Source organism: Amia ocellicauda, chromosome 3, assembly GCF_036373705.1.
Source record: "Amia ocellicauda isolate fAmiCal2 chromosome 3, fAmiCal2.hap1, whole genome shotgun sequence".
NCBI lineage: Eukaryota > Metazoa > Chordata > Actinopteri > Amiiformes > Amiidae > Amia > Amia ocellicauda.
In genome coordinates, this window is record NC_089852.1 from 19,713,804 (window position 1) to 19,738,676 (window position 24,873).

Genomic DNA, 24,873 nt, shown 5'->3' on the forward strand with positions numbered 1-24,873 from the left:
AAATTAGGATGAATCATCATCTTCTCATTTAACTTCTGATTGTTTTATTTGGGGAAGGAAACAGAGCTCTCTAACATTGGAATGCATTTTGATTTAGATACAAAGTTTCATAATGTATTAAATTGAAGCATTATGTGATTTAACCTATATCTGCTATTCCAGTTCTTACATGCTGCTGTTATAAACGGTGCTCAGAAAGCCTTGCAGTTGCCTCTGAGATATCTCTGTAACCATGTGTCCAATTGGCATGAAGTCCGCAGGGTACACAGATGGGATCGTGGGCATGCGGTGGCCCATGGGGGAACATTTCAGCCATGGTGGTGCCACACTACTTAACATAACCGTTCAATATGAGTTGCATCTTGCTTATAAAGTGGTATAGAACAACACTGACTAAGGTCATTGACAACTGAAAAAGAGCTGTAAGAGGTGGTGTTGATGCGTCAGCTCTGTGGGAAGAAATGGGGGAATTGAATCCAGCAGGCGATCGAGGAGAGGAGTTCTTCACACAGCCACCTCTTCAGGGGTATATCTGGCTCTTGCCAGGCAAGTCTGAACATTGTGTATGCAAAACCAGACGGCACCCAAAAGAGAATCATATAGAACTAGTAATAATGAGACTTGTCAATGAGAAATAAATCAAGTGCAGGGTGCAGATGTCACAAGCTAGTTTTAAATCATGTGGTATGGATGATCCAGCCAGTTAGCATGGCCACTAATGTAAAAGGCAAATTTTCATGTACTGTGGGAATTTGGGACAGGTTATAGAAGTAAGACGCCAATGTACAAACTCCTGCCAAAGGCCCTAGATTTAAAAGTGATTTTGTGGTGACAGAGATTTGTAGACTCCATTATAAATGTACATATATAATTACATTGAAGAGACAAAAATATCCACAACTGACAAAATAGAAATACAATGTTTAAATACACAGTTTAAGTTAAAAATATGTATATACTGTACCTATGCATGCAAAATGTGGTCCCAGGGAGGGACCCATGACAGGTGTAGATAACATTATTAAGCACAAATCAGAGAACATGATTGACTCAGTGTGGTCAGGGTAACATTTCTGGAGCATCAGTTACCAAATAAACCTCATACAAAGTTGCCAGACTGAAATGTGTTATCTGGGCAGTGACTGTTCCTTTCTCTCCTTGCACCCTCTCCCCTTTGTCCTTCTATCCCCTTTCTGCCTCTCTGACCCTTCCTTCAATCTTTGTCTCCCTCTCCTTCTTATTTTATTTCTCCAACCATGCCTTGGTTATAAATGTTTTGCCAAGGCACCGACAGTTAGGAGCTAGGTTAGCCAGTTAGGGCTAGGCCATGAACACTTTAACATGCTTGAAGAATGAGGGCTTCCTTTGATATTTGTCTTGTGTGCGTTGGGATGGAAATGGAGGTTAGCAGTGTCAAGAAGAAAGCTTGACCCAATATACACTCTGGTTCAGTCCCTGGTTATAATTAGGTATAACTGAACTCAACAACTCCCGATACACTGCGGTATGTTGTGTGTTTTTAATCTAACACAGTAAACGGCAAACGGATAGCCACACACATCTGTCACATCAACAAACCATCACATCAGAACCATGGGAACATCTGGAAGGGCTGGCGCATTTTTACTCAGACCACTGCAGGCTTTCCTCGACCTGATTGTTTGTACATAGGAAGAACTGCAAACAAAGCAATCTGCATCTGTAATGTTTTTTTGACGTCACGGCTTAGTTTTCCATCCCTTTTGGTGGTGGCATTGTTGTTTTGGTTTGTTTTTTTCTGTTGTCTTTCATCACCGAGACATTAACCCACAAATCTTGAAAGAGAGAGCCCTGGAGTGTACCAAGCAGCCGTCATTGGCCCATTCAGAAATGTTTGTGCTTGTCGCGGTACATTAGCAAACTTTCTCCCTGAAGGAAAGCAACAGCAAGGGTTGCAAAGACTGTAACTGTTTAATCGTGTGAACCCTGTGTTATTTGTTCCATATGCAGCAGAGGTTTATCTTAGTAAATGTTCCAAGGGAGTTTGACTTTACCCTAAAGCTAGGCCGTGTATGTCTTTGGTTTTCTGTATTTCTAGTGTTTTTTGTTTTCTACTAAGGTTTTACAATATGTTGATTTGTTTTGTATGTTTTGGTTTGGAACTGTTTGTTTTGAATGCCTAGTCTTCACATGACTGAAAAGTGTTTCTTCAGGGTAGTTTCACATGCTTTCCAATGTGTGCTTGGCTGTTTCACACTGGTGGACAACCTCTACCAGTGTGACCTCCAAACTGAAGACTTTGTCACTACACTGCTCACATTATACTGTCTGCTTTGACCTACAGTTTAGCTATGGCAGAATGCACTCTAAACTAGACAAATAATCCAATAATATAAAGTAGGGCCATAGGCACATTACCAGCGGTGGGGAGAGTTTGAGGAGTTTGAGGGGAGGACTAGGAGAGCAAAAAGTGAAGTTTCTGGATATATAAAGTATAAGTTAATACATCTTGTGAAAGGTGTATCTTATTTTAAAAGAATAGGCACAAAATATATATTTAAAGTGGCTAAAAAGTAATTTTCATTAAATATGACAATTCTCCCTGCCTAAAAATGTTTTGGTTCAGATATAAGAGGTATAGGAATGTTTGGAAATGCTGCTCTGTGATTGGATGGTTTCTCATTTGTGATTTATAATAATCAGAATATCTCATAGTCGTAGCAAACTGTGAGCAGGACTCTGACAAGTCAGGTACAGCTTCCATCCAGGGCTTATGGTGTTCAGTGAGCACTGCAATGGTCCTCCCTAAAATTATTGCTTTTCTATGCACTTTTCAGAAGTACACTTCAACAGTGTTAGTTAAGCGAATTACATATCTTTTTAACTTTTATTTGTTTACTTTGGAAATGGCCATACATTTTTCTTTCTATATTCTGTCACCTTGGAATTGGCAAATGTTCATTTCTTTGGCTCACTGCCTCCACTCACAAGGTGCAATTGTACGTAATGAGTACAATGAAGGCATACCTTGTGTATCTGTTACATAGTTTGTTGATTCTCTGCTAGCTAATATAATCTGTTGGATTTGCCTATTAATTTATTACCAAATCAGAATCTTATTGATTGATCATTATGCCCGATGGATTCCTTATATAAGGGTCATGATGAGGACACATGCAGCTCTCACCGATAACACTGAGGGTTCAGTGGAGCCATTTATACTACAGGGGCAGTGTTGTCTGACAAGCCAAAGAAATCAAAGCCTGTGCTGAACTCTTGTGCTCAACCTCCAAACTGAGGACTTCATAGCAGTGGTGGGGAACCCTGGCCACAATGACTTGTACTGTTTCAAATCAGCTCTCAGTGACATAGCTGGACCATTTATTTCATACTGAAACAATTAAGCATTGTTTCCAGGTTTTGAACAGGCAAGAATTCAAAGAGACCCATAAAACCTGCAGGACTGCTGAGCTCCTAGACCACTGTCCCTTTGCTTCAGTCAGCCTATTAGATTTACACTTGGAGATTCCTAAGTGCCGAGGTATTCATGAAAAAATAAACACTTTAAAAACATGAGCATTTGTCTCCACCGTTGTATCCGCTCCATGATCTAAGGAAAGGGCTTTTAGTGTTAGCAGCCAAATAATAGGAGTGAGCTTCAGAACTCTCTTTTTGTTTAGCTGATTGTAGTAACAAAAAAAGCAAACTTTTGAAAAAAAAAAATCTTCCTGTTCTCTCACTGAGATTTTTTTTTCTTCACTCTCTGGGAATCATCTTTGAAGCAAACTGTTTACACTGCTTTTTATGACATAACTCTCATGTGTGGCAGTTGAAAAGAGAATTGCAGTGTTCTTGTTCGCTTGGTGTTTTAAATCCAATTAATTTTTCTTTGTTGTGCATGCTTGAGAAAAATGTATGTTCGTTATTATAAATTGTTCATTATTATTATTATTTTGTAGCATCTTAGAAAATATATTTCCATTTAGCCTTAAAGTCTTTTTTTAAAACCTTTCTCTGCAGCAGGATTATGCAGTTTTTATGATGTTTGCGAATACACAATACAAATCGAAGAAAAATGTAGTGGGAGTAGAGGAGGGAGGAGCAGGGGGGTAGTGAGAGTAGTAAACAGTCCTATGAGCTTTATGCTAAAGGTACTTTCACTGTATTGCAATTCAAAAGTAATTTTCCACAAATGTCTTGTGGACAGTGGCATGGTTTCCCAACACGCAAACCACGCAATTGCGTGCGGACCCAAGGGACTAGTGGGCCCCCCTGATGCCTAGTACCAGTGTTATATCACAAGCTGAATTGTAACTTGCAACAAATAACTTATTTTTTCATATTTTTAATATCGCCTTTTATTTTTAATGTAGCAGTGCTGAAGCCTCTCTGTTTGGTGCTGCAGTGAGGTCTCTGCACTGTGGTGTGGGAGAGCCGGGTTCAAATCCCACTGTGCAGTGCTGTGAGAATAAAGTTTAATTTTAATTTAGAATCCTCATAGCCTATTTATACCAGAAAATACATTAGGGCATTTTTTCATTTATTTTTTATCATCATGGGCAATTTTTGTTTCAGTATTTAATATTGTTATGCTAAGAAGTGTGTTTGTGTTCATAGCTCTGAAGTCACACTAATCAGACGAAAGTCTGATCATTGACTAAATGGTCTGATTCCTTTTGCAGAATGACAAAAGTCTGCACAACGTTAATGCAGCCCATGGGAACAAGCCAACAGATTGATGCATGTAGTTCTATAATTTCTATAGGAAGCCTGATTAGGTACAACTATGTAGCCGGAGTTATCGATGAAAAGGGGTGAGATTGAACAGTTGAAAAGACTACAACTGCCGTGGCTATAACTGTAGGATTTAATTAAAGGCTGTTTTGGAATCGTAGGACATTTAGAAGTATTCGATCTAAATAAATCAAGACAGTAAGTGATTGGGTTTTATTTATGCAGCTACTTAATTGAATATGTACTTTATCTGTTATTTATGATTTATTATAGCGCTATTTGTTTTTAGCACAGCTTAAGTATTTCCAGTATGATTTCCAAAAGATAACTTGTTGATGACAATGTTTTGTCGGTGACCTTATTGTTTGTGATTAAAAGCTTGTGTCATGACAGGTAGAGGTGGAGGGGGCCCTAAACTGAGCTTTGATTGGGGCCCCAAAATTTACAAACACGCCCCTGCTTGTGGAAGACAATGATCTGTGTGTGTGTGTGTGTGTGTATTTGCATTGGTGAGTATGCATGTCTCTATATGTTTTAGTGAATGTGTGTGTTTCTGTGGGTTTTAGAGTTTGTGTATCTCTGAATTAAGATGACAGATTGGATGAGTGTGTCTCTTCTTTCTGATTCTGACACAGAAAAGAATTCAGATTTTGGTTCCTTGATTTCAGATGCTCAGATGGGATCGACAGGCACAGGCAGGAATGGCTGGATTATGGCTGTTCAGAGGAGGTAGGGGAGTCTTAGTCCCATAGTCAATTAATTAATCTATCAGTTTGCAAGGTTGCCACAGAGTGGTTCATTGATTAAAATAACAATATAGGAAAGTGATTAATAGTAATACAAAATGTAATATTAATCTATTAGACATGGAGGAGAGAAGAAGAAAAACTCCTATAGGATGACATGCTGATATAGGAGAAAATCTCTGGGGGTAGAAAATCTCTGGGCTTAAGGCCCAGACCTATTGGTTGCTTCCCCTTCAGGCAGTGTAACATAAACAAGCAGCATATTAACACAGAACATTTCAATCATAGTCCTTGAAGTGCTTTCCCTTCTGATCTCCCTTTATTCATTTTAATTAGTAGTTTAAAATACAATAGTGTAATAGACTATCACAGTAGTGTTGCTGCTATTTAATTTCTTGGTTGTTGAATAAGCTGTGCTGCAAATATTTGCTGTTTGTGATTCAGATTATGTGTGATCCCAGTGTGCCACATGACCATTTCAAGACTTAACATTTTTTAAATGTATTTATCATGACAATTTCGATCAATGTCTTACAGTTCATTTATTTGACTGACAACTTAATCCAACCTGTTGAATTCAGCATGAGTTATAATAGGAAAATACAGTGTGTTACAGGGGTGATAACAAAAGCGGGTAACGTTTTACATTGTGTCCTTAATTACCATGTATTTACACTTTAATTACTTGGTAACTACCACTGTAATTATGTCAATTTACACTGTATTCACTCTGTAACAAGTAATTATAGTGTAAATACACAGTGTTACCCAAAAGTGTAATAGGTTAAAATGTTCTAATTACATAATGTATTACAAGAGTTAATATATATTGGTGAGGAATGTACACAGCTATGTACAATTTACAGTGGGGCTCAGTTAAGAGAAAAATATACAAAATAACCAAATTGTAGTTTCAAATCTTACATCTAGCTCTGAGCTCTGCAAAATCACCAGGGGTCACTAAAATAATGGAAAACACAAGATGTTCAATACTACTTCTGTCCTCTTTTTGTAAGCTCAAATGAACAATACCACATGAGAGACAGTAGTCATTGCTGGTCATTTCTCTGTGAGTGTTTAGATTTTATATCTCCGTGTTTTCCCATGAAATGCTGAGTTGATTTGGAAATGGTTTTGATTACTGCATCCCTGAGACAAGCCCTTTTTCAGGCCTCTGGGCGGCACCACACTGCATATTCCACCTCTGTGTTGTGTCTCTCTCTCAGCCCAAGGACATGACGTGTGAGGATTACTTTCATCAGGATTCAGCTGTTTCCATAGGGACAGTTTACCCTTCAGGCTCTGAGCCCACCCCCTCCCCAGGGTCCCTATTGGACAGTCCCGTCACTGAAGGTAAGCTTGGCAGCACCACTCAAACACCAACTCACTGTTCCCACCTGCCACCTTAGAGGTACATCTGAGTCCTCATAAAGCCCAGGAAGGACCCTTCAGAAACACTGTTTGTGGTCGTTGATGTATTCTGCTCTGGCAGGTCCAAGCAATGTACACTTTAGGACCTGACTACAGTGATGATTGTCAGCAGCTTTCAATGTGTTTGGTCAGTTCTGGAATTCTTAAAGTTCTAAAAGTTTAAAAGAAAATAGATTAATAGAGAACCATAGTAATGTTGCTGCTACTATTTTTCTTGGTTGTTGACTATGTTGCGTCTACAATCCCAATTTGTAGATGACAGTCCTACACCATCTTAGCAAGTTTGAATGGAAAGACTGTGTAGGGCCCAGTTAACATTGGGTTACTCTGTAAGCAGGCCCTGCAGAATTGACAAGGGAAAGTGAACAGCCAACTTGCTTGCCTTTCAAGCAGAAACTTAAAGCTACAGGAATACAATTATTGCTATTATTATTTACTTCTTAGCAGATACCCTTATCCAGGGTGACTAACAGTTTACACAAGAAGCATTTTAAATCAATTAAATTGACATTTTTAAGCATTACAGAAGTGCAGTAATACAATCAATTCAATTTACAATTTAAAACATTACAAAGGTGCAGTAGTATAACCAATACATAATTCAATACGCATACATCCTACTACAGTGAAGTAACAAGTGCAGACTTAAAACAGTTCAGTTCATGTGCTAAAGGGGGGGGGCATAGGAGAAGTTTCAGTAAAACAATAGAAGTACTAAAAGTTCACAGGAGCATAAGGAAGCATAGTTAAATAAAGTGCATATTAGCAAGCATTCTGAGAAGCTCAGGAGAATAAGCTCCTGTATTACAGGTACAGTCTGAACATATGTGTCTTGAGTAATGGCCAGAAGGTGGAAAGGGACTCTGCTGTCCTGACCTCAGTGGGAAGGTCATTCCACCACTTAGAGGCCAGGGTGTAAAAGTAACGGGTTATAGAGGAAGGGTAGTAAAGGGGGGTAAAATGTATCTGTCATCAACATTTCAGCTGATAGCTGATTGTAATATCACCCAATGATCTGCTTGAAAAGGTGGCATTTATATCTTAATTTAAAGAATATTTTTTGGTTAACTTAAACCAATACACTCACCTAAAGGATTATTAGGAACACCTGTTCAATTTCTCATTAATGCAATTATCTAACCAACCAATCACATGGCAGTTGCTTCAATGCATTTAGGGGTGTGGTCCTGGTCAAGACAATCTCCTGAACTCCAAACTGAATGTCTGAATGGGAAAGAAAGGTGATTTAAGCAATTTTGAGCGTGGCATGGGTGTTGGTGCCAGACAGGCCGGTCTGAGTATTTCACAATCTGCTCAGTTACTGGGATTTTCACGCACAACCATTTCTAGGGTTTACAAAGAATGGTGTGAAAAGGGAAAAACATCCAGTATGCGGCAGTCCTGTGGGCGAAAATGCCTTGTTGATGCTAGAGGTCAGAGGAGAATGGGCCGACTGATTCAAGCTGATAGAAGAGCAACTTTGACTGAAATAACCACTCGTTACAACCGAGGTATGCAGCAAAGCATTTGTGAAGCCACAACACGTACAACCTTGAGGCGGATGGGCTACAACAGCAGAAGACCCCACCGGGTACCACTCATCTCCACTACAAATAGGAAAAAGAGGCTACAATTTGCACAAGCTCACCAAAATTGGACAGTTGAAGACTGGAAAAATGTTGCCTGGTCTGATGAGTCTCGATTTCTGTTGAGACATTCAGATGGTAGAGTCAGAATTTGGCGTAAACAGAATGAGAACATGGATCCATCATGCCTTGTTACCACTGTGCAGGCTGGTGGTGGTGGTGTAATGGTGTGGGGGATGTTTTCTTGGCACACTTTAGGCTCCTTAGTGCCAATTGGGCATCGTTTAAATGCCACGGCCTACCTGAGCATTGTTTCTGACCATGTCCATCCCTTTATGACCACCATGTACCCATCCTCTGATGGCTACTTCCAGCAGGATAATGCACCATGTCACAAAGGTGGAATCATTTCAAATTGGTTTCTTGAACATGACAATGAGTTCACTGTACTAAACTGGCCCCCACAGTCACCAGATCTCAACCCAATAGAGCATCTTTGGGATGTGGTGGAACGGGAGCTTCGTGCCCTGGATGTGCATCCCACAAATCTCCATCAACTGCAAGATGCTATCCTATCAATATGGGCCAACATTTCTAAAGAATGCTTTCAGCACCTTGTTGAATCAATGCCACGTAGAATTAAGGCAGTTCTGAAGGCGAAAGGGGGTCAAACAGAGTATTAGTATGGTGTTCCTAATAATCCTTTAGGTGAGTGTAAAGCATATGGTAAAAACCCAAAGTGAAAATTGTGTTAATGTTTCAAATAAATACATAAATTAATTAACTTTTTAACACTTTTATTAATTCGTCAAATGGGAGTACCGAAACAGAAAACAGACAGAATTAGTTAAACTGACAGAAGACTGCTTTACAAATAACCCCCTAAAATAAATAAAATAGAATTAATAAATAAAGCATATTAATTATGTATAGGGCACAGGGTAGAGGATAGCTGAGTTACAGCCTAGATTTGAAAGATTTGAAACACAGATCAAAACTCATAGGTGATAAATATTGTTACTTCTGTTGTCTTTACAGTACAAAAGGAAGACTACCAATGTGAAATCCAAAATCTTTGTCTGTGTTTTTTTACAATCAGTTTGTTAATATCCTGCACATTTTACTGAGTGTTACAATTTGTGGTTGATTGCAAAGCTCTGATTTTATGTTCTCCTCTATGCTTTTGGAAAACGGAAATCTTTAAAGTTTTATGATCTCCCTTTCATGAATGAAATAGATTGTGGCTGGCGATGTTCTCCTGGCTTACAGTGTAGTGTGAGTTTACATAGAGCTTGGCTGCTTCGCTGTATCTGTCTGTTCTGATTCAAAGCCTGTTTCTTCACAGATGACACCAAAATGTTCAATCACTACAATGGCAATGGTGAGTTCACTGAGGTTAATATGAACAGTTATCGTTTGTTTATTATGAGTGGTCGTTCAGTAGATGCCCGTTAGCAGCAACATTTTATCATGTGTTGTGGGCTGCTCCTCAGCAGCTGTTGCTGTTAATGGGCGTCTGCTCTGACAAACAGCAGCCTGTGTTTTCTGATATCCAAGTCAGCTCCAGTACTATTTTCAAATACAAAACAGCATTGGCTGTCTTTCCATGCACGTTCCAGACTCAGCAAATGTCGTGCTTTAAGTGGACAAATGTATTGGTAAGGCTGAAATCCAGTAGCAGTGTTACCTAGACATTTATTTTTTGTCCATATGGACTTGCCATAGTGCTCTGAGGCAGGCAGAGGGGAAACTGAAGTCTAACATGCTTTCAACAGTGCCTTCTGCCACAATAATTATAACTGTAAATACAGTATATTCGTAAATCTTGAAAAACTACTCACTTCTAAATATTTTTTTTTCTTTGTTTTTTCCTGACTTTATGTGAACGAAAAGACACACATTTGTCCGTTTTCTAGTTGGAAATAGTTAAATATCACTGTCCTGGTCACAAAAGCAAAGTTTGTGGTGAATTATAGCCATTTTCTATACTTTCGAGGCATAATCAATTAGGAAATAACACTTACTACCCAGGAACAAAAAAACAAAAAACAAAATGTTACACGTACACGGTGTTATAATTGTGAACAAGATAATGATACTTTCTTTCCTTGTTTTTCATTTGTGTCCATGTGCAAGAGTTTAATACCTTTTTGTCTGATATGGTTTTGTGAGTGTGTGACATTTGTTGCTGCATTGCTATTGCTGTTATTATAGGAACCAGCATGAGAATGGCAGAGCTTTGATAGCTTTGATAGTGTTTTGATAGAGCTTTTGAAAAATACTACTATTGTTACTCAGCCTCACCAATTCTTACTTAAAGCATGATGCTTGGCAAGACAGAAAGTTGCATGTAAAAAACAGCCCTTGACTGAGACAATCTGTAATTGTAACATTGCCATGCACGTCTGTAATTGCTTTTAGACTAGTGCACTGACGTATTTTTTCTACGAAAAGTATGTACCCTGGATGTAACTGCAATGTATTATTTTTACTTTTGTGTCTTAAGATTGATCCAAATCTAAAATGGCAGGCATATCAAGGGCAGATTCTGCATGTAGGACAAACTCCCACTTGACTGCAGCACAGATTTGCTCACACATACACCCCCGCCCGCAAGAGCTTGACAGCATCTGATAATCTTGCATGTTTCTTTAAGTCGAAAAGGTCACTCTCTGACCAGAAGCCAGAAGCAGAGACTGGGGCTGCACCATTGACAAATGTTGCTCTTCTGCAGTGGCTGCGTTGCTGTTAGAGAGAGAATAACTCAGTGTAGGGGAGGAGTTCCCAGTGGAGGTGTTGCTCAAGGAAGCTGTTGCTTTTATAGGGTGGTGCTGGAAAGGACTGTCTACTAGGGTGTCTACTGGGTGTCTACTTTTATATTAAAGTTACTATTAGTATTAGTAGTAGTAGTAGTAGTAGTAGTAGTAGTAGTAGTAGTAGTAGTAGTAGTAGTAGTAGTAGTAGTAATGCTAGTAGCAGTAAAAGTGATACAGAATTTACCAAGCTCCAGATTCTTGTATCCAGAGCTATCAATACATGACGTAACATTGCAAGGCCTTCAAAATATGATACAAAAAAATATATGTTTCCACTCCCTTGGCAAATCATGAGAAAGTTCCACAGCTGTAATCAGACAAAATGTGTAATTTGTAACTAACAAACTTGCATATTCTTCAGAATCTTTAAAGGTTTTTTTCAAAACAACTGTTTTGAAAAATTCAAATATTAAAACCTGTTGTTGTTGTTGTTGTTGTTGTTGTTGTTGTTGTTGTTGTGGTGGTGATGGTGGTGGTGCTGGTGGCGGTAGTTGTGGTGGTTGTGGTGTTGATAGTGGTGAACAGTTTCTCCTCTGGCTGTTGTTTCTTCCAACATGCCCCTGGCGCCCTGGCACCAATTACAGAATTAAAGACACTGCTAATTAACCAGAGGACAGAGGTCGTGGAAATGAATTGCTTGTACAGGTTAATGGAAAAACATTTCAGGATTGTAAAAGCTTTCCTCTGACATGTGAAGCATGCAAAAAGTGCTTCAGGTTAAGGATGTCTGATCCCTTTCTCTGTTTTTCTCCTGATTCTCTCCCTCCCTCTTTCCTCTTTGGTGTAGACTTACAGACAGGTCCACCACGGCAGCAGGGGGCGCCAGTGCACACAGGGATCATTGCGGGTGTGATCTCAGCCATTGTAATGCTCCTTGCCTTGACTCTGCTGGCTCTCTACATCAACACACACCCCACTGCTGCCCCTGCATTCTACCTCATACAGGTGAGCCCGTCCTCTGTCCCAGCCTGTTTTTATTATTACTTGTACTATATATTTCTACCCTTTAGTATCATTAAAACCAAATGTGCCCTTTAAAACTAAGATGTTCTAAAAAATAAAATATTTTTACCATGTTGTTTTTTTCAGTTGCAAAATTCCTGCAGCAGAAAGGTGTTAAAACGTATGGTAATGTAATTTATTGACAAATAATTGAACAAACTGGTAATATAACATGTCTTGTTACCATAAAATTGAAATGAAAAGTGACCTGGTCACACACACACATACACCGATCAGCCATAACATTATGACCACTGACAGGTGAAGTGAATAATACTGATAATCTCGTTATCATGTCACCTGTCAGTGGGTGGGATATATTAGGCAGCAAGTGAACATTTTGTCCTCAAAGTTGATGTGTTAGAAGCAGGAAAAATAGGCAAGCGTAAGGATCTGAGCGACTTTGACAGGGACCAAATTGTGATGGCTAGACGACTGGGTCAGAGCATCTCCAAAACTGCAGCTCTTGTGGGGTGTTCCCGGTCTGCAGTGGTCAGTACCTATCAAAAGTGGTCCAAGGAAGGAAAAGCGGTGAACCGGCAACAGGGTCATCGGTGGCCAAGGCTCATTGATGCACGTGGGGAGCGAAGGCTGGCCCGTGTTGTCCGATGCAACAGACGAGCTACTTTAGTTCAAATTGCTGAAAAAGTTAATGCTGGTTCTGATAGAAAGGTGTCACACAGTGCATCGCAGTTTGTTGCGTATGGGGCTGCATAGCCGTAGACCAGTCAGGGTGCCCGTGCTGAACCCTGTCCACTGCCGAAAGTGCCTACAATGGGCACGTGAGCATCAGAACTGGACCACGGAGCAATGGACAAAGGTGGCCTGGTCTGATGAATCACGAGTTCAAGGTGTTGACTTGGCCTCCAAATTCCCCAGATCTCAATCCAATCGAGCATCTGTGGGATGTGCTGGACAAACAAGTCCGATCCATGGAAGCCCCACCTCGCAACTTACAGGACTTAAAGGATCTGCTGCTAACGTCTTGGTGCCAGATACCACAGCACACCTTCAGAGGTCTAGTGGAGTCCATGCCTCGACGGTTCAGGGCTGTTTTGACAGCAAAAGGGGGACCTACACAATATTAGGCAGGTGGTCATAATGTTATGGCTGATCGCTGTATACATTATTTTACAGGGCCCCGTTCCTTGTAGTCCGTCTTTTTCCATTCCTCAAAGCAAGCTTAAAATCCAAAATTACCATTGGAGATGTACCCTGATTTAAATGATCGGATTAACTGAATCCAGCTGATTAGCTTGAATTAGTTAAACCAGGTACAAGGAACAGGGCCCTGGTGTTGTAACCATAACATTTAAAAAAAAAAAGAGCTGAAAACAGGGCTGTGGATCTGTAGATGAGTGGCTAAGATCTACCAGATTTGTGTTCTTGCCCCCCTCTCAGCAAGAATTAATTTTGTCAAGGGGAATAAGATTATTGTTTTTAAAAATCTATCTAGCCACTTGGAATATAAGAAAGTATTGCCTGATATTAGAAAAAACATTTCTTAATATTCTTGTTTGGAAATATGATCTTATTTTAAAGGATTTGGTGAGTGAACCACATTTCCATTTTGTCTATCAGAAACACAAACCTGCTTACAGAATTCTAGTTTGGAGAGCAGTGAGGTTGTTCAAGTGAGATTATTTTCTTCCCCTGCTGTCAGTCTGTCTGTCCCTCTGTGTGGCTGTCCGCCTCACTTCTTCCCTCCAGGGCCAGTGGAGGTGGGGAACTAAACTCGTTCTGTGTTTCACCTCAGCAATCAAATGAAGGAGGCCTGTGTCTACGCCAGCGTATTCCAGGAACATCTGTCATTTGTAATTGTAATGAAGAAATTACCTCCTTCTCGTGCAAGGCTGACAGCCCGCAGATTGGAAGTGACTGATTCCTTTTTTTTCCCTATTTTTCTGTTACCTCCTTTCAAGTGGATGTCCATCATATTAAAAAATATGAGGCAAACAAATAAAATATGATAAAAAGGATTGGTAATTTCACGCATTGCAGTAACAGGGCAAGAAATGTGTGTTGTGACACTGCCCCCGGAGCAGTATGAGGAAGTAAATCACAGTATCCTTGCGGAGATGGAGATGGAGATAGGTCACTGTGCCCCAAGTGGTTTCAGGACGTGAATTCCAGTATCGCACACCTGCAACCAATAGATCACACTCTCACTTCTTAAGCCCTGACTTCAAAACCACTCCGCCTCTGCCTCTGTCTCTCAGCTTTGACTGCCAATGTCAAAATAAAATGTAGCTACCATCCATACCACCCACAATTACATATTTACTGAGATTAATATTGCAGTTTATTTTCACTGTGAAGAAAATGGGTAACACTGATCAATTGTTCACATTTCCTGCCTCTGATCCGATGGTTCAAGTGAGTTACTGCTTCTGACTAATAATGCTATGTAAATCTGTATTGATCTTTTTGTATTTTATTGTAATTTCTTGTATATAGTGTATATAATTTACAATGAGGCCAGCTGATCACCCCAGTTGTGTGTCTCTTTATTCCACAGAGACGCTCCAATCACTGGCCTGCCATGAAGTTCCGAAATCAGGGCTGTCACTCCAGCTACACTGAGGTGGAGGTCGGAGGTCAGGAGAAGGAGGGCTTCATTGAGGCCGAGCAGTGCTGAAGAAAGGGACTTTCTTCAGCACTGAACCCATGGGGGGGAAAGGGGGTGTGCCATGAGGAATGTGCTGCAGAAATGGACAAGATGGTGGACCAATGCAGTTAAAGGGGCTGTGACTAGTCTAGTGACAGGTTTCCCTCTAGCAGCAAGGGGTGGTGTGGCACCAGCCGTGGGGCTCTGCTGCATCCAACTTGCCTTTGTGCATGAAATAAAAAAGAGACAAGATGCCAGAATAATACATAACTTACAGGGAAGATGCTACATGTTGGAAAGACTCTATAAGTCAGCCCTGCTCCCCTCCAGAGGATCAAGCCAAGGCCTAAACTGGGACGCACATTATTCATCATTACTGCAATTAATGTACAGTTATTCTTTATATCATTTTAGGAATTTTAAAAAAATCTGTGTTTTAATAGTGTCTTGTTGATCAATGACTACACCAGAGTTTCAGATCTTAACATCCCTGTTGCTACTCAGAATCCCCTGTTATCACCTGATGGACGCAATCCTTTATGGTCATGACGATCACCATAGTACTGATAACAGTACAAGTGCATTGGATTTTGTACGACTTTGAAAATTATTCAGAAGAAATAGCTGTCTGTTCCACATTAAACGAAATCTTGTAGAAAAATTCAGAGCTGCTTTGCCACATCCTGTAATAAAGTAATAAACTGTGGTGAATCAGATCATAACCACTTCAAATCAGAATCAGAGTGCTGAAGCAGATTGTTGGTTGTTTCAGCCAACAAGACAGATATGAAGACAAGAGTATACATATACCATATAGGCAAAAGTATTAGCTCTCTTAATTTGAATCAGAGTAATTTGCTTTGTCTAGTTCAGTAGTTGGTATTAATTGATGTATACTTATTTATCAGTGATATTAAACATCAACTTTGATTCATTTTCACAGTTAAGTGAAGATAACAAGGAAATTAATCTTGAGAATTCCATTGATATCACCTATACGACCATTCAGTTCGGTCATCTGGAAGCTTCACTAGGACTCACCGTGTTCAGTAAATAAGTATAGTGTATAATAAAGCTAACTCAACTGATGCGTAACACAGACTCAAATGAAGGGTTGCCTATACGTGTGTCTGTGTGTATGCAACTATATATCTGTGCTTGAAATCAGGGGATCTCCAGTGAACCCAATGGAGAGAGACAGTTCTAGTACTGGCTGGGTTCATAGGGTTGACTCTAATCTTGCTGTGTAAGGAACCCGTTTCTCTCTCTGTGCCATACCTAGATATTAAACCACACTTCTTGCACATGTGCTAGATGCCTCCCTCTGGTACTGCAGAATGTGGTTCACAGCCTGGTGATGGCAGGTTCCAGTCCAGACTGTGCCACCCTCTGCCTGGAAAGAGAGGAGGCCCCAGCCACAGCAATACAATACTGACCTGAGCTAGACACTGGGAGAGGACGTATTACTTCCCTGGACAAACTCCTCATAAAAGTTTCACACTGCAATAAAAAGTATCCATTGTTCTCCAGTTTCAAAACTGTATTTTATTTCATTCAATTTTTTAAGGTATTAGCTTCAAACTTATTTTGAAAAAAAGGCGCTGGGTGGGTTACAGCAAAATGCAGAGCTTATCGCTTATTCTCTATAGATCCGAGTGTGGGAGTCAGATACAGAGGAGAAAGGGCCAGGGCAGATGGTGTTCTCTGGTCTGTATGGGAGCATGGAAGTGACAAAGGAAGGTGGATTAAGATACTCCAGCTTAATTAGCAAAGGTGAAAAGTGAATGTCCCTAATGGTAAAAGGTTTTGAAAAATAAATGTGTCTGAAGGAGTATTACAGGCACCTCTGCTGCAGATTTCAGCTGACAGTCACTCATGGGAATCCAACGTGCAAATGATGCCTCTGTTTCCCCTCCAAACAGAAACAAGGCACCCAGAAAACCCCTTAGGCCACATCCCTGCACTCTTACAGAGATACAGTGTTGAGGGGCTTATCTGAGATAGAGGATAATATTCATGCCCTTTATTAAAACAACAGTAAATACGTTTGAACTACATAAAGCAATTTGCTTCTGGGAATACATTCAAGACCTCTGGAGCACAATGTGAAATACAGAGAATAATTAGGACTTCAGAAAATATGTAGCCAAATTCTGAGGTTTCTATTAATCCTTCTGGGATCAGTTTGGGAATAGGCAGGCAGCAGGGTCCTAGGCAATTGCCCTTTCATTTGGGGTCTCTGACTCAGACAGATAGGGCCCTATAGTTACTATTACTGGTATAGAAAAGCAAGTTTATGGAAACTCTGAACCACAGAAACAAAGTATACATCTTGCACATACATGTTATTGCCTATTGCCATTATACAGTATACTTTTGACTGTGTTTATGTAGAGGTCATTTTACATTTCTCTGTAATGGTGACAAGGAAAGCTGATTGTTTTCTGTGATCATTTAAAGTGGAAGACATTTGAACTGAAAAGGCAGATGTCTGTTAAATCAGTAGACCTGCAATCCTTTGTATATAATGCCACACTTGGTTAGCTTCAGGGGAAAAAAAACTAAGAATACACTTTGGGCAAAAAGCTGAGCCATTGAGAAGTGAAAAAATACAAGAAAATATGTGGTAATGAAACGTTGTAACAAAAACAAGCTTAGTTGATATCACAGAAAGTCCAGTCAGATCTGTAGTAAACTCTGCTGTAAACACAATTGGAGAAATACTAACATTATGTTAACTCTAGTTATAAAAAGTTAACTATAGTTGTGTGAACATTACCGTCTTTGACAGTGCTCCTTATAAACAGCGTATTTTGTCTGGTAAAGCTCTATACTACAGCGCATGGGGGACAGTGGTAGTGGGCGCCTGCATAGACACAGGTATTGCATTTTGTTTTTCATGTTCATTGGATGTTTGTGCTTCAGAGTGTGCCCAGTCTAAAGGATGCAGTCTCTCAGTCTCTGGTCTCACAGGAGTGGTGGTTGGCAGTTGGAGGATTCGAAACAACACAACTGGTCTGTAGCAAATGCAGTGAATGAGTGTATCTGGTAAATCATTGAGATAGAGGTGCTGTTTGAATTCTAGTTGAGGGTGCCTTGTTTTGTTTTGTTTTGTTGTTTTTGACACTACTTATCTCTGTTTTCTTCTTATTTCCTCTGGCTGATCCCCAGTGTGAGCCAGTGGGTTGGCTGGTGCCAGTGCTGACAAATACCCTGCTGCCTCAGTGGAATTCCTGCACGTTCTGACTTTGATTCTTTGTACTTATGTGTATGATATGAATAAAACATGATAACCCTACACTATTTCACATAACAATGATCACTTGTCTTGTTTATTAAGCTTCACAGTCATTGCTATAAGGAAAAACAAAAGCAACACAGGTAAAACACCTCGGTGGTTTGACAATGGCAAAGAGTTGTCTAATCAGAAACTCAGTTGCAAACAAACAGTTGGGGAGTTTGACCAACATTGTACCAACCACTCCAAATTTCTGTGTTATGTATTTCTCTCTACAAATGTATCTTTCAATGATTGCTTTAGTAATGATTAAGAAGAAGAAGAAAAAGAAGAAGAAGACTCATTTTTGCATTTGTATTAGCATTATTTTATTTGTCTGGTGGCTTTATCCTGGGCAACACACATTCAGCAAGGAACCTCACAGTGCAAGGGCCATATGTTGAAGAGTGGGGTGACAACAATGTGGAATACAGGACACAATTAGCGGTATAGGATCAGTAGTAAAGATGTAAGGTAGGCTGTTCTGAGTCCCAGATGTTTCACCACCTTTGAGTAATGAACCAGGTAGAGAGTCTCAGCAGGGGACAATTCCAACATAACTCACATTTCATAGACAACCCTGCTCATACCTACAAACTGTTCAACATAAAATAAAATAAATCATTCTGTGGAAAATGTTTCCTGAACTACTTAGAAATCTGAGGTTATACTTTAGCAAGAAATGTGCTTTCCCTGTACACCGATCAGCCATAACATTATGACCACCTGCCTAATATTGTGTAGGTCCCCCTTTTGCCACCAAAACAGCCCTGACCCGTTGAGGTATGGACTCCACTAGACCTCTGAAGGTGTGCTGTGGTATCTGGCACCAAGATGTTAGCAGCAGATCCTTGAACTCGTTGTTGTGTTCCTCAAACCATTCCTGAACCATTTTTGCTTTGTGGCAGGGCGCATTAAAAGAGGCCAATGCCATCAGGGAATACCGTTTCCATGAAAGGGTGTACATGGTCTGCAACAATGCTTAGGTAGGTGGTACGTGTCAAAGTAACATCCACATGAATGGCAGGACCCAAGATTTCCCAGCAGAACATTGCCCAAAGCATCACACTGCCTCCGCCGGCTTGCCACCTTCCCATAGTGCATCCTGGTGCCATGTGTTCTCCAGGTAAGCAACACACACGCACCCGGCCATCCACATGATGTAAAAGAAAACGTAATTCATCAAACCAGGCCACCTTCTTCCATTGCTCCGTGGTCCAGTTCTGATGCTCATGTGCCCATTGTAGGCACTTTCAGCAGTGGACAGGGGTCAGCATGGGCACCCTGACTGATCTGTGGCTACGCAGCCCCATACGCAACAAACTGCGATGCACTGTGTGTTCTGACACCTGACACATCAGAACCAGCATTCACTTTTTCAGCAATTTGAGCTACAGTAGCTTGTCTGTTGGATCGGACCACACGGGCCAGCCTTCGCACCCCACGTGCATCAATGAGCCTTGGCCACCCATGACCCTGTCGCCGGTTCACCGCTTTTCCTTCCTTGGACCACTTTTGATAGGTACTGACCACTGCAGACTGGGAACACCCCACAAGAGCTGCAGTTTTGGAGATGCTCTGATCCAGTCGTCTAGCCATCACAATTTGGCCCTTGTAAAAGTCGCTCAGATCCTTACGCTTGCCCATTTTTCCTGCTTCTAACACATCAACTTTGAGAACAAAATGTTCACTTGCTGCCTAATATATCCCACATACTGACAGGTGCCATGATAACGAGATTATCAGTGTTATTCACTTCACCTGTCAGTGGTCATAATGTTATGGCTGATCGGTGTATTGTGCCATAAACCAAACATGCAAAATAACTGGGAACTGGGAAAGCACTGTATGTTGAAATTACACTTGTAAAAACATCAAGAAATGAAATAATCATAATTTCTATATTTGTTTTTTTCTGATATCTAAAGCAACAGCAACTCCCTGTTATGCGTTATGAACACAACATAGTTTGTCCACTGAGAGGGTTAGACAAAAGATACTTGTGATCTGACTTCATCTTCTGAACTGTGTAGTATCCAGTAGTGCTGTACTTGTAAAAACTGGTGGGGTTTGTTTAGATTACAAACAAAGATTCCATTGTAACAGTGTATTCCAATGCCATATGGTACGTTATGTGTCCCTGAACTGCAGAATTAATTCCCTTTTGTGTTTTTGATTATCCCATTGGCCACATCAACCAAAACTATCCATTATGGACAGCACTGTGTGAATAGCTGCCTGTTTGATATCAATTCACCCATATGAATATCATTTTCTCCACCTTCGTGTGTATGTCACCAGCACAGTGATGGCTATACACACATATGGTTTGCGTAGGGACACAGTGCAGTGTGATGCGAGTTCATCCACAGCACTTTGTTCATCCACGTGTCAAAGAGGTTATCTTGCAGTTTAATTTGTATAGATCTGTTTGAGTGTTCCATCCATGCATCAAAAATGTGAAGGGCCTTGACTGCAGAGTTTCAGATTGTTCTCTTGGGTCACAAACACAAGGATGCCGTGATGTCCATACGGATTTTAGAAATTAACTGAACTCATAATTTCATCCAGCCTTATCTTTGAAGAAGTGATGTACCAGAACCCTGTAACTCTTTGTGGACAGAAAAACCTACTGTTCTCAAATATACAATATTCGAAATGAACCCTTACTAGTGCATTTGTATAAGGAGGAGGTAAGGAAACAGCATTTGGCAGCCTTACTATTTGAAATCCTGATGTTTTCCATGTGGGTATAGTGGTGGGTACTGCACAACTCAGCATCATATTGTTCTGAAATAATGACTGGGCTTGCTGACTGGCATTTAAATTGTTTTAGCAACATTAGTGCATATTTGCCTCAGTCACATTTGAAAACATTGAATCCAGATCGATCATTGAAAGCTTGTTGGCCGAGTGTAGTCGAATAATTACAGTCAAAACAAGTTTTACTGTAAAATGTTAAGTATGACTTTACAGACTTTACTCCTGTGTTGTTGCAATAATAACTACCTTGTAGCAGAAAATTATTATTATTATTATTATTATTATTATTATTATTATTATTATTATTACCACCTTAAAAGTTATGGTTCTGATTTGTGATTGTTTGTTTATTGTTGTTTTGGGAAATTGATTTCCAAACATTTTCATAAAATTGTGTAATAACTGGCATTGCATTTTTCATTTATTTGTAATACGTAGCAGAAACATAACATTTGACCACAATGACTTGTAATAATTTTAAAAACAGCTTCACAAGCCAGGTCTACATGGTTTGAAAACCGTTCTTATTGTAAACTTTCATGTCCGGGTGGAGTCCTCCCATGGAGCACTGTGCATGTGTTCCCGGGCTTCACCCCGGCAGCTGAGGATTCAAGGCCCCTCTTTGCCAAGTGTGTGTCTTCATAACTGCATTTGTTTTTAAGTGCATGTGAAAAGCTCTGGTAATTGTGCAGTGACACTGCTAATGTCATATGTTTGCTGTGGGATGCAGGGAATTGTTATATCACCGATATGCTCTGATTGAAACCTTGCTATATTTGTGAATACACATTGATTTTAGTACTGATATTAATTTGTACATGTATGAGTTGATTTTCCAAATATTTGTGTTTGTTTTTTGTTTTAATGTGGGTTTGCTTGTGTGTGTCCGGTGTTTGTATTTTGGGGAACCATATGTGACCTTTGCTGTGACCTTTGCTTACTGTTCTGCAGATTCAGGAAGATTCTCTCGCCCGTGAGCCTAGTGCGCCATCTGCAGGACATGTACAATCACAACAGCTGAAGTATAGTCTACAATCATGCTTTTTCCAAGACCATTTGTAGGTCTTATAAGTAATCTCGCGATACGACAGAGCTCGATAGGAAGAATAGAAACTTAATAAACTAGCATTACTGTGTGAAACATCCTAACTCGACTCCTTCAGGATCCAGTGTGTAAAGACGCTGATGATGGCTTGAGTTAAAGCCCTGTTGAATGCATTTAAGGTGCATCATATTATACCCATGTAGCTTCCCGTGTTTACCTATTTCTGCCATCGCAAACAATGCTACTTCAAGTAAATGTGACGTGGATTTGCGATGGTACACGTGTTTGTCTTTTTGAATCCTTCCTAACGTTCTCATACTGAGCACAGTTCCGTTTACGTGGCTCACACATTGTTATATTTCTCTATGACTAAGATCAATATTAAAGTAAATGGACAATGTCTGACACGTTCCTGTTTAGCCAGTGTAACGGGGCTCATAGGATATATAAACACGCTACAAGCGACGTAACCTTAACACAAAATGTGTACCGTTAGGCTTGCACTATGCGGGACGCTGTATTTTGGCGCAGTGCAGTTACACACCCGCTGCAGTGCCTGAGGTGCGCGACTCGAATCCCGGGTGTGGATCTATGAATGGGATTTTGTTTCTACTTTGTATATTTTGCTTTATGAAAACACATCACAATGGAATATATTTTGAAAAGACGCGTCTTTAGAGCGATTCGCAGGAGCAATCTGTGTAAGAATCATCCTTCCTATCCCGTTCTCTCGTATCGCGAGATTACCATAATAACTACAAGTGGTCTTTGACTACATTTGTTTTCGTGGCAACCAGAAAAAAGTCTATTTAACACTATTCTTAATTTTGAATATAGTTGTGTGCGTTAATATGTAAAACGTAATAGGAGAAAAAGAAAAAGAGAGGGGGCACCCGGATTTGAACCGGGGACCTCTTGATCTGCAGTCAAATGCTCTACCACTGAGCTATACCCCCATTCCTGTAGATGGTGGTAATTTTTTTCCATATTTAAAGGTATGATGGGTGGTATTGTGATATTAATATATTTGAAGTATTTATTATTAAAATAAGAATTCACAAAATTGGAATATCATAAAAATTAAATGTTATTGAGGGTAAGATATAATTTATTTCCTATGGAGACAGCATTCATAGGACATCGTTTTTATTTCAGGGGACGCATAGTTATTTACTGGAGTGTAACATCTCTCTCTTTTAGGTTCCCCTGCAAAATCAGTCATTTTTTTACGGGTGAATTGACAGTCGGCCAAATAATCATCGTTTCCCTGTCACCGGGGTGCGACGTCAGCCTTTCCTCCACTGCCGGCGCCCAGCCACCAGCGGGCGCGCCGAACACAGAAGAGCCTCCGCCCGGGCCGCCGGTGTCGGCGAGGCGGGGGTTCAGCGGAGTCTCTTCGTTTTTCAACCGATACACACGTTTTCAGAGGCGCTGTTTCCACGGCTGGTCCGATGCGATGAGCCCAGCGCGGCGCTGGGAGCGGAAACACCGCCGACCGCCGACCCGCCTCCCAGCGGCCAGGCAGCTGGGCGCGCTCCCGCTGCGTGCCCGCGCGAAGCCCGTTACCGACCCTCTGGTCTGCACTCGCTGGCTTTAGAGCCTGTAAAGCAGCCCGGCGGCGGCGTCGCTGCCCACACGGTGTACCGTGAGCTACGGGAAGCCGGCCCAGCTGGCGATCACAGTCCTACACAGCCCGGCCTGGCGCCGTGTGCTCCAGCAGGCGCGTCTCCGCGGCCCCGCCCCCTTCTGCGCGCTGACAGCCAGCGGGGCGAGCACGCGGCGCGCCCCCGACACACCGCTCCCTCCTCCGCGACGCGACGCGGCGACCCGGGACACAGCGAGCAGCACACGCGTGTCTCCCAGCGGCCTCATCCCGGCTGTTTTTCACTTTTGATTTCTGAGCACAAGCGAAAATCCGGCCAACATGAATCCGGCGTGCAGCAGATGTAATAAAATCGTTTACCCGACGGAGAAAGTGAATTGTCTGGACAAGGTAAAAAAGCCCTTTTCTTCGGTCTGTTTGATGTACAGGAGGAAAAAAGAAACGCGACCATTTTCTGGAGGGGCTGTGAGGAGCGGCCCGAGACGGGTGAGGGTGGGTTTTAGGGGAAAACTTGCTCATGTCGGGAGGGGAGCCGTGCTGGCGGCGGGGTGTGTTTTGTGCTGCTGTTTCCCAATCTCGGAGGTGGCGTTGCAGGGACTGAGCCGCCTCGCCGCGGCTGCCCGACGTGTTGCGCTGTCCTGGTCTCGGAAAAGGCGAAAGTCGGGAGCTTTTGAGTCTAAAACTGGGTGTCATATTGGGGCACGACGTCGAGTTAACCAGGAACTGTTTTAATGACAACAGACCAGGGCGAGAAATAACCGTTTGTTGGTCCGCTTCCTGTTGCGAAAGCAGCTAGATAGCATGACAAGGGCCTGGTCAGCGGTGCCCCGCTAGCTAGGACGTGTGTGGATTCAAAATGCATGCCAATGTAGGGCTTTACACATGTGTTGGATGCGCATCGGTGGGTGATAACTTGTGAAATGCTTTGATGCTGCAAGTATTTCTGCTGTCATGATATTGTCCCTGTGTGTGGGGACTGATTTCCTCCCCTAGCCCGGCCCTCTCTACAGGCTGGCTACAAAGGTGTTGGCACTGCTGGGCACGGTGTTGCTTGGCGCTTGTGTGAGGGCGAGCTGTGCGTCACCGAAAGACGTGCGAGGTGCCACGAATCCGTCCGAAGAGGCCTTTCTGTCTGTTTGACTTTCATTTTGTGTGCGGAACGGCTGCGGGGTTTTCTTTTCCTAACGCCGGCCCGGGTGTAAAGTTGCATTGTGAGCGGACCCTGAATGAGCCGTTTCCCCGCCGGCGTAGGCCCGCGTTGCGCTGGTTTCTGAGCACCTGGA

At 41.5% G+C, this 24,873-nt stretch overlaps 2 protein-coding genes and 1 non-coding gene across 5 annotated transcripts in view; 2 read left to right on the forward strand and 1 right to left on the reverse strand.

Moving 5' to 3' along the window:
• The window catches only part of plxdc1 (plexin domain containing 1), a 76,900-nt gene extending 58,682 nt beyond the window's left edge, over positions 1 to 18,218 (forward strand). Inside the window, exons 10-14 of one of the 2 annotated variants that reach the window (XM_066698384.1) lie at positions 5,382 to 5,442; positions 6,686 to 6,812; positions 9,822 to 9,857; positions 12,080 to 12,237; positions 14,813 to 18,218. In XM_066698384.1, coding sequence (XP_066554481.1) covers positions 5,382 to 5,442; positions 6,686 to 6,812; positions 9,822 to 9,857; positions 12,080 to 12,237; positions 14,813 to 14,932 — 502 coding nt within the window. In that variant the 3' untranslated portion in view covers positions 14,933 to 18,218. The remainder of the gene's footprint in view (positions 1 to 5,381; positions 5,443 to 6,685; positions 6,813 to 9,821; positions 9,858 to 12,079; positions 12,238 to 14,812) is intronic. The other variant, XM_066698385.1, reaches the window with a different exon arrangement.
• A 4,653-nt stretch (positions 18,219 to 22,871) lies between these two features.
• Positions 22,872 to 22,943, reverse strand: trnac-gca (transfer RNA cysteine (anticodon GCA)). Its single transcript has one exon. It is a non-coding gene; the product is annotated as a tRNA-Cys (tRNA).
• An 833-nt stretch (positions 22,944 to 23,776) lies between these two features.
• lasp1 (LIM and SH3 protein 1) overlaps positions 23,777 to 24,873 on the forward strand; it is a 49,397-nt gene continuing 48,300 nt past the window's right edge. The window contains exon 1 of one of the 2 annotated variants that reach the window (XM_066698386.1): positions 23,777 to 23,980. In XM_066698386.1, coding sequence (XP_066554483.1) covers positions 23,912 to 23,980 — 69 coding nt within the window. In that variant the 5' untranslated portion in view covers positions 23,777 to 23,911. The remainder of the gene's footprint in view (positions 23,981 to 24,873) is intronic. The other variant, XM_066698387.1, reaches the window with a different exon arrangement.